Source organism: Mus caroli, chromosome 19, assembly GCF_900094665.2.
Source record: "Mus caroli chromosome 19, CAROLI_EIJ_v1.1, whole genome shotgun sequence".
NCBI lineage: Eukaryota > Metazoa > Chordata > Mammalia > Rodentia > Muridae > Mus > Mus caroli.
The window spans coordinates 21,548,050-21,558,328 of NC_034588.1; the positions used below are offsets into that span (position 1 = coordinate 21,548,050).

General features: G+C 44.9%; 1 protein-coding gene across 2 annotated transcripts in view; it reads right to left on the reverse strand.

Annotated features, from left to right (window-relative positions):
* Pip5k1b (phosphatidylinositol-4-phosphate 5-kinase type 1 beta) overlaps window positions 1-10,279 on the reverse strand; it is a 240,508-nt gene that overhangs the window by 100,804 nt on the left and 129,425 nt on the right. For both annotated transcript variants that reach the window (XM_029472656.1, XM_021151691.2), the window contains exon 4: window positions 939-1,069. In XM_029472656.1, coding sequence (XP_029328516.1) covers window positions 939-1,069 — 131 coding nt within the window. The remainder of the gene's footprint in view (window positions 1-938; window positions 1,070-10,279) is intronic.

Consider the following 10,279-nt stretch of genomic DNA (forward strand, 5'->3'; position numbering starts at 1 on the left):
TGATCCGGCTGGATGAGGCCTGTGGCCCTACTCAGGCTGGTTTCTGCTTCCCTAACTAATGCAGTCTCAGGTCCCTCGCGCAATTGGATTGGAGCAGAAGCTGTGTTCCACTCACCAGAAGTCTTCAGATCCTGTGGCGGGTGTTGTGGGTAGCTGGCGAGTGTCAGCCGACCCTGCGCCCTCGCTACTCCGGTGCTTTTCTCAACTACTTATCTTTTAAAAGATTTATTTGTTTTTATTTTCTGTGTATGCCTGAGTGTTTGCCTGTGTGCATGTATGTACATTATATATATGCCTGGTGCCCCTGAGCATGAGCTGCCATATGGGTTCTGGCAACTGAATGCAGGTCCTCTGCAAGAGCAGCCAGCTGTCCTGGAACTTGCTCTGCACACTAGGCTGGCCTTGAACTCAGAGATCCATCTGCCTCTGTCCCCTGAGTGCTGGCATCAAAGGCAGGTGCTACCACCCGACCCGACCCCCACCCCAACTCTATGCAGCCGGTGCTCTTAACCTCTAAGCCATCTCTCCAGCCCCAGCTCATTCTTTTAAACTTATCAGAGCAAATATCTTGGCAATGGTGCTGCTTTATGGAAGCGTTCTTTTTCAACACATGTGGCAGGTTTTACCCAGAGATTTCTTTACCACCACCCACCCATTTCAATGATCCCTTTCCATATGGTTTACCAGGCACTCACCACAGCTAATTACATCTGACTGACCCATGGGTGCCAATCACCATTGCCACAGAAAATGTAGGGCCATTCCCAGGCAACAGGCAGCAATACCAAGGTGGAGCCGCAGGTCCCACACATACACCACCACTATATGGAGTAGTATTTTTATCCTGTGTGCAGGGTTAAAAAAAAATCCTTCAACAGAAGGATGTTAGTGAAGTTTCCTCAGCATGGAATCATCTCAAATTGATGAAATGTTCTTACCTGGGGAGGAACACACTTTCCACCACGTAGAAATCTTGCATGAGGACATCGCGTTCTGGCTTGGACGTGAGGTTGCCCACTGTGTATCCTATTCCCAGTTGGATAGCACCTTTAATAGCTGATGATGCCGTCTGCAGAAAGAAACACAGGGGGCCATGTTAGCTTTGAGGGCTTTGTTCAAGGTAACAGGCAGCAAACTGGAGGGTGAGGCTACTTTCTCCTTCTTCTTCCCAAATGGCAGAAAGCTGGGGCTTAGTAGAATCTGTTAAGATCCTTCTCCTTGGGTGACTTCTTACACGGACTGTGGAGTGTCGTCCCCACCCCACCCCCCATGGGCTCATGTATTTGGCCACTTGGGCCCAGTTGCTGTTTTGGGAGGATGTAGAACCTTTGGAAGATGAACTTGCTGGTGACATAGGCCATTGGGAGTTCCTATTCAAGTTCTGCTTCCAGTCCCGTTTTCTGTGCCTATCTAGCTGTAGGTGAAGAGTTCCACCGTATGCCTCCAGTGCCACCTACCTGCTCCTCCATCCCTTCACAGCCATGATGACTGAGCTCTCTGAGACCAGGAGCCATAATGGGTGCCCCTCTCTTAAGTTGCTGAGGCCAGGGATTTCGGTCATCATGCCCCACCATGGGATTATGTGATATCTTGCATTCAAAATGTATTTACAGTTAAGAGGCTGTACTTTTTATCTTTCTTTTACTAAGAACTTGTGAACATCATGGAACACTTTCAACAAGGAGCATTATCGTTTCTACTCAAAAGTAAATAGTATAGTTGAATTTATTTTTTTAAAAAATCTGATGCTCTCCCTGCAACATACTTGTGGATGAGTAAGAATACTTTTTCTCCATAAGAACCAATAGAGCTCAGAATTGACCCCCCTCCCCTGCCAGTTGAGGGATGGGACCACCCACCCAACTCAAAAATATTAACCCAGAATTGCTCTTGTCTAAAGTGACAAAGAGTGGAGCAGAAACTGAAGGAAAGGCCATCCAGAGACTGCCCCACCTAGGGATCCATCCCACCTGCAGACACCAAACCCAGACTCTACTGCTGATACCAAGAAACGCTTGCTGACAGGAGTCTGGTATGGCTGTCTCCTGAGAGGTTCTTCCAGAGCCTAGCAAATACAGAGGTGGAGGCTCGCAGCTAACCATTGAACAGGGTCCCCAATGGAGGAGTTGGAGAAAGGATTGAAGGAGCTGAAGGGGTTTGCAACCACATAGGAAGAACAACAATATGAACCAACCAGACCCCTCAGAGCTCCAAGGGACTAAACCACCAATCAAAGAATATACATTGAGGGTCCCCATGGCTCTAGCTGCAGACGTAGCAGAGGATAGACTTGTTGGGCATCAATGGGAGGGGAGGCCCTTGGTCCTGTGGAGACTTGATGCCCCAGAGTAGGGGGATACTAGGGTGGTCAGGTGGGAGTGGGTGGGTGGGGGGAGCACCCTCATAGAGGCAAGGGGGATGGGAAGAGGATAGGGTCCTTGCAGAGGGGAAACCGGAAAAGGGTTTCTTTCAAGATTTGGAATGTAAACAAATAAAATAACAAAAAAGGACACACACACACACAACTGATAGAGAAAAAACTGGAGCTTTTGGTGTTCACACAAAATTTAGTTTTGAAAATTGCCTATTGCTTTTGGCAATGATCTATAATTAAGTTATTTTTCATTGATCTGTGAAAAAAGATAGAGTACTGATGAGTGATAAAGCATGCAGCAGAAGGACAATTGTTTTTCGGGACAGAGTATCTTTGTGTTTAGCCTTGGCTGTTTTGGAACTCGCTCTGTAGACCAGGCTGGCCTCGAACTCACAAAGATCCACCTGCCTCTGCCTCTCAAGTGCTGAAATTAAAGGTGTGTGCAACACTGTCTAGTAACACTGATATATATTTTTTTAATTTACTAGTGTTTTAATATTTTCATAATGAAACAGATGCTATTAAATTAGGGAATTAATGTGTACACACATACATCTGTCCTAGTGAGTACATGTGAATAGGGTGTTTTTGTTTTTGTTTTTGCATGTGTACTCTTGGGAATCAAACCCAGGATCTTCACACACACACACACACACACACACACACACACACACACACACACCATGCTCCATGAATGATAGCTAGGGCTAGATAAGAGAGACCTTTCTAAAATAACAACAACAAAACAAAATGAAATCAAAGTTAGAAGAGATTCCATATATTTATATACTTATATATACATCATTTATTTGTGTGCATGTGGTGGGCTGTGTGGGGTCAGAGACAAGGTTCTTGGTGTCGTCTCCTTCCAACTTGACTTTGAGGCAGGGTCTCTCTTTTTGTTTCTACCTCTGTGCTGCTCACACAGGCTTCTGGCTGAGCCTCCTGCCTCTGCCTCCCATCTGGCAGAGCAGTGACAGGCCTATAGTCACCAGTTTCTATATCTGGTTTTTGTTTTGTTTGTTTTAATACATGTTTTTCAGGGATTGGACTCAGGCTATCAGGTTTGCACCTCTGACATGTCTCATTGGCCATAGAATATGTTGTTTTGTGTCCATTTCTCTCTCTCTCTCTCTCTCTCTCTCTCTCTCTCTCTGCCTATGCATATGTGCATATGTGTGTGGAGGTCAGAGGTTGGCACTGAATGTCTTCTTTGGTTGTTATTCACCTTATGTTTTGAGACACTGACCAGGGAAGTTGACTGACTCAGCCCCAGGAGTCTGCCTGCCTCTAGCTCTCCAAAGCTGATTGTACTTACTAACTCTGGCATTTTATTTGGGTCCTAGGATCTGAACTTACGTGTGTGTGCTTGTGCTGTCGGCACTTTACCGAGCTGTTTCCTCAACACCTTGGTACACTGTTCTCAAGGGTTTGCATGTTCTATCTTTCTATGTCTGGTAGCGCTAACGCAGAACCACAAACCACAGCAGAAAAACAATCAATAAGTTAAATGCTGATTCTTAACTGGAGGCATTTGGTAATGTCTGCGAGGTTTTTTGTTTTTGTTTTTTGTTTTTGTTATCATAACTGGTGTGTTGTGGGTGCTGCAAGCATCAAGTGGGTCTAAGCATCCCGTGCTTCACTGAAAAGCTCTCTACCACAGAGAGTTAGCCATCCCCAAACATCAATGGTTCCATGGTTGAGAAACTCAGACTAAAATGAATGGAATAAAGATTATCCAGTATATTCAAAAGGAAATACTTTCTTTTTTTCCCAGGCAATAGTTTATAAATCCAACACTAATCCCCAACTTCCTTTATTATTTTTATTTCTTCATGCTTTTTTTTAATATCAAAGAATATCTCTTCCTAAAATGTTTTTCTTGATTGTATTAGGGATAACTACCTCCAGCTTTCTGGAGGGTCTGTTCTGTCTCTTGTCCACTGGCTTCTCATAGTTTATCTTCTGTAATTGAAGAATTCCCTACAAGGTTCATTCATGACCTAGACTCCTTTGCTGTTGTCACCATGGTAACAGTCACCTATGCCTCTCGGGTCTTCTCAATCTGTTTAGATGCTATTCCACCATCATGGACATATGGCACTATTTCAGAATCTGTCTCCCCTGTATCCAATATCTAGTTCTTTTCCTAAGGCCCTGTCATCTTCAGTCATCCAGGACTGAGCACCCAGACAGACATCTAACAGGGGGTGAACCTCAAATTAACTCTTGTTGAATTTGCCTGAAATGACCTCCCACAGTCAACCAGCACTGTTCAGCAGCTTCCACATACAAAAGAGCAACTCCTCAAACTATCATTTAAGCATTTTGCTTGCTTCGCTCTGAACATCTGTCATCCTTCTCCTGAGAACAACGATCCAAGTGTTGGACCGTGCAGAACACAGGAAAGTGTCTTGATTTTTTTTTTTATATCCTTTGACTTAAGATCATAGGAAGCAAGATACAAAAGACTGAGACTCAAGTGCATCTAGTGCCTGAAAAAAAAAAAGCAAACTTGTTATTTTAATATTCCTTCCCTGCATTCTGCGATGCTACTAGTTGTCAGTGGTGTCAGCTGTCAACGGTGACCTTTTGTACGGATAGTGCTGAATTCAGAAGGCCCAGATGGATTTCTTTAATTTTAACCCTGTACAGAGATTCAAAAGCCATTTCTTCTCCTACTTGACACTCAGGGCGGTATGTCATAAGATCCATGCTTTTCAGAGGAACCAGCACCCTAGAATGTTCTGTCTGGGCCTAACACAGACCACATGCCTCGGTGCGTTTTGCATTCTGTGCCCATACTTGATGCTGTTTTCCAGAGCCATGAGAGCAGTCTTTTATCACAGTGTGCAGGTTTGTCAGCAGAGAGTACCATGTTCCTTGTTGTCCCTGCCCTGGAAACAGAAGGCAGTCTCAGCTGCCCTAGTCTGTAACTCTGGCCAGACCCCTCAGTCCTCAGGGGTTGGGAGTGTTTCTGGAAATGCTCCTGGCTTGAATGTTGGGTCATATCCCTGGAATTTGTGAAGCAGAACTTTGGGAATAAGGAGATAAAGTAATGTCCTCTTACTCTAAGGAACACCAAACCCCAGCAACCTTTCTGCTATGGAATGCGCTTAAGTTTTGAGTTCTTGAAGGAATGAGAACCCCACTGGCATGTTTAATTAAATAAGCAGAACAAGAAAAAGAAAAAGAAAAAAAAAAAGGAAATTGTAATTATATCAATCTCATTTCATGCCTCTTAAAGATCAAGTGCTTGGGTGAAAGAAATAATAGCACAGTAATAAATAGAAATAAGCCAGTCATTTTTTGAGCAACTCATTTGTGCCAGACACAGCATAGATAGTGATAATTTCACTGATGTGACCACGCACACATTTCCCCAAGGCTTACGAGGTTCTCAGTGCCCTTGACTGATGCTGACTCTTTTATCCTCACGGTAACTTTGAGAGGTAAGTGACACTTGGTAAGCAGCTCCAACGTGAAAATTTGAAATCCAGAATGCTCCACCATTGGGAACAATCAATAGTGTTATCAACAGTATGTATCTGTGATATGGCGATCATAGCTGCTTTCCAGCATCTCAGGGATTCTGGGTACAGACAATTGCCACAAGAGGAAAATCCCACACCCAAATTCCCATGAGGGCCACTACCAAACAAGACCTGGAGCAGAGCAATTTATTCATTGTCACAGGTTAAGAGAGAGTCTACCACCCGATCAAGATGCTTAGAAATTGTCTTTAGGCTAAGCATATAGAAAATCAATGACATATAAATAAATTTATGTTCAGTCTTGGCTTATATCCACAAGCTTCCTCATTATGCACATGCAAATATTCCCAAATCCTATATCCAAAACATGTCCCAAGAATTTGGGGTAAAGCTTTTCCATCCTGTATTACAGCCTCCAGTTCCTGGACTCGGGTGTGTTTAGCAGCTTTGTATAAGGTGAGGACACAGATCTAGGACTTGAGCCAGGGCTGGCTGAGGTATATCCAACCATACTCTGTGGTCTCTAAAAGCAGAGTCCCTTAATGCCCTTACCCAAGTAGCTGAGCTTGGTGACAGTGGACAGTGATTCCCTCTACAGCGGTACACTTAGTGCTCAGCATAGTTAGGTGACTTCCCCAAGTCTCTCTGCAGGTGTGTGACACAGTCTGACCACCAGGTGCAGACTGCTTCCATATCTGTTTTTTTCCAAATGGCCCAAGAATCAAAGTTGGAAGTTCTCTTAAGTCTAGATGTTTGACCCCAGCAAGGGAAGGAGCATCAAAGGAGCCATTCTTTTGGATGAAATGAGATAGAAATGTTTAATTAGCTGCTAATCACACCCAACCACAGGCAAGCCAAAGGCTTACACCCCTCTTGGGAGACCACGTCATTAGCATTGCTGGTAACATGGGGTGTTATTAATACGAAATGGTGTCTGGCTGCCTCGGTAAATGGGACCCCACATGCTTCCTGTTCCTAACTTCTGGGCAAAAATGAAACGCTTTAACAAGGGTATAATTACATAGCATCCTGCCTGCTTCATGGAAATCCATGCTTGCGTTCACAGTGACACATGCTGTTTCTTAGGCCACCAGCAGCAAAGGTCCCACCATTTGTCATTTCCCATTGGACATGTCTTAGCTTCATGTTCAGCAAGATGTGCTGTAGAGCTGAAATCCCTTTGGAACCTTGTATGTATGTGTGTATGATTATCAGATCAGTAAGTCATCATGATGGCAAAGGATGCTCAGCATGAACTATTGGTGGAAGCTCTCCTACAACCAGCCATTCTCTCCCCACAATTCGGAAGCCTTAGGGCTCTTTCCTTTCTTCGAGATACCAGCAAGACTTCGGTGAGCTAACAGCTTCCATGCATTCCGGGCTACTTAAGTTTTCACCACCAGGCTCTTGCCTGCTGTGTCCCCAAAGTACTGGAACATGACCATTCCCTGTTCCAACTCCAGGGGAAACCATTGGTTCCTTTAATAGAGGCTTAATATGGGCTTAGATTCAGAACACAGCAACAGGATCTATTTTTAATCCTGGACCTCACAGGGATAAATGGAGGCCATATGTTGCCTGGATACCAAGCATGTGATACCTAGAGAAAGATAGGGCTGCAAAACATCGCAGAGGCAAATCACTTGTTTATTTCCATAGCTTGTTCAGGTATGATGTCAGTACTAAGGAAAGTGGATGTCAGCTTGCATTCATGTGACACTGCAGCTTCTAAAGCTTTGTCCATAGAGGTGGGGACTAAACACAGTGCTTTGCTCATGCTAGGCAAGCGCTCTACCACTGAGCTACATCGCTGGCCCTCAAAGCACCATCTTTTAATGATTACCTCATCAACAGAGATGTCAGATGGCTAGGGAGTCATGGTGTCCATTGCATAGATCAAATTGGATCTGGGAATTAACTTGCTCTAGATACCACTGCATGTGGGACCTGAATGAATGAGTCCCCGATCTTCTAGAAGGCTCGAAGCTCAATGCTCTAATCATTCATTGAACATGAGTTTACACACCTGCTTAATGTGTGATGTTTCTCTGCAGAAGATGGAGCTGACAGGTGCTGGGAAGCACTTGAACAATGGAGTGCTGAGCATCTTAACAGTCAGAGGAAATGTCTACAGAGATCCACCATAAGGAAAGCAATGACCCCCATGACTGGTTACAGGGAACTGCTTCCTATAAAGCATTGTCCATGAAATCGGATCACTTAATAGGCCATCTGATGTCACTGGCTTTGAAAGGAAGAATTAAAACACTTCATGGCAACAGCAGTTTTCTCCCCTCAGGCTCTCTGAACTAATTATGAGATTACAGCTTGGATACATGTTGCTAGAGAGATTTGCTTCATGACTACAAATGTATTCATGTTATTACTTTTCTTGAAACCTCTGAAAGAGCTCTCAGCATCCTTGCTCTAGGAGCAAGTCCAAATCTCACACAGCTTGTCTCTGGAAGCCATCTTTTAATCTGACCTCCTCCATTCTGCTTCTTGATATTCAGGATACACATGATGAGAAGATGGCACAGCCAGGGCCCAGTCTGTCGTTGAGTAAGGACATCTAGAGAGTCTAACGCTACATCAGAGATGTTTGTTGACAAGGTCTCTTCTTTTACAGGGCCATAGAAAGTAGGTATAGAACATGCCTCTGTGGCAAGATGGCCATCTGAGTCAGGGCAGGGAGATTTCCACTACTGTCCCTCACTTTGGTGGTTCAAGTCCAGCTCTGGGTCTCTCTCCTGTCCCTGCAGCTGTGCTCAAGAAGCAAGGCTCTGTCTTCTCATTTGTCTCAAGGAGAAAAGTAAGGAAAGAAAAAGGGCCAGATGTCAGACATCTGGTTCTAGAAGTGTGGCACAGAGGTGGCAAGATGCTATAGGAAGAGAATGTTGACATCCTGAGGGCCCTACTACTCTATGTACTAGACAGACTCCTCTATCACAGGCCTGCCCTGGCATTTCCCCATCACTGTCCTTGGCAAAGGAGAGTTGCTGTTACCACGTCATACAGTCGGCTGCTGGTCATTTAACCAAGATCTAAGAGCCCAAGATTGGGCTAGGCATTGGATAATGCTTGGATCAAAGAATCATGTCTCTTGCTCTCATGGTTTGGGGGTAGGGGAAGACACATTAAACAAAGATATGTCTATAACAACATACAGTAATCAGTGGCAGGAAGACCAGCATGACATTATTGGGATTAGGAGGCTGGAGATCCACAGATGATGGCAGCCACAGAAGCCAACCCAGAGAGGGTTCTAGGTTGAGGCTTGAGCGGCCACAATGATTCGGATAGCAGGTCATGTCACTAGAAATTGGTCTTATGTTTATCATGTGTCAGGCAATTAATTCTCTACAAATCAGGGAAGTCAAAGTGGCCTAAACAGAATCTGTGTCCTTAACAAAATGACAATAAGGACTTTCATGTGGTAGGAAAAGATCCCGTTAGGGTGCCAAGGAAGCTCATTTTCAGGAGTAGAAGAAACAGTTGCAGAGATCTGGAAGCAAAACACCATGGGCAACAGGTAGAGAGCTGGCACTGGGGCTGGAAAGGCTAGACAGCTGTAGATCTGGTTCCCCGAAGGCAGCCTAAGGGTGTGATGGGTTTCAGTTGTGTTGGTCCACAGATGGCAAAAACCAGTGAAGGATTTTATGTGGGGAAGTGGTGTCTAATTTGAAAGGCTCACTGGAGGCTGTGCGGAGAACAGATTGGAGGGATGGTAGGAGGGAAAGTGATTAGGATGTGCTTGCTTGGTTCATATGGGGATGGCAATGACCTAGGGAAGTCTAATGTACAAGACGGGCAGAAGAGTGGAATGTGAGACAGATTTTGAAGACAGCCAGCCAGCCAGACAGACAGGGTTTGCTGTGAGCTAGAAATGAGGGAGAAAAAAAGCACCAAGAGCAGCTCAGGACACTTTTCTTGATCAGTTCTGACACAAGTGTGCTTACTTTTCCTAATCAGGAGAGGACAGAGTGCAGAAGGAATGTACTTGGGGGGAAAATGAAGAATCCTGTTTGAGGTGACACGCCGGTCAGGAGTTCAGAGTGAACGTTTGGCTTGGTATTGGAGTTAAAGGTTGTCTGTAGAGGTGGTACTGAAAACCAAGGGTCAGGAGGAGGTACCCCAATCAGGGAGCAGCAAAGAAGGGCCCCCAAATTAGCAACACCTAGGGTAGTGGGATAACGCTTAAGGGAAGGTAGCCTTAGTGGCATAGAGGGAGGAGTTTGAAGGAGGGCTGACCACAATCTCAACAAAAGGCTCTTTCATTCCCCACAGGAATGGGGGAACATCAAGAACCATGGGTTAACCTTCTTAGAATTGGGAACAAAACACCCATGGAAGGAGTTACAGAGACAAAGTTTGGAGCTGAGACAAAAGGATGGACCATCTAGAGACTGCC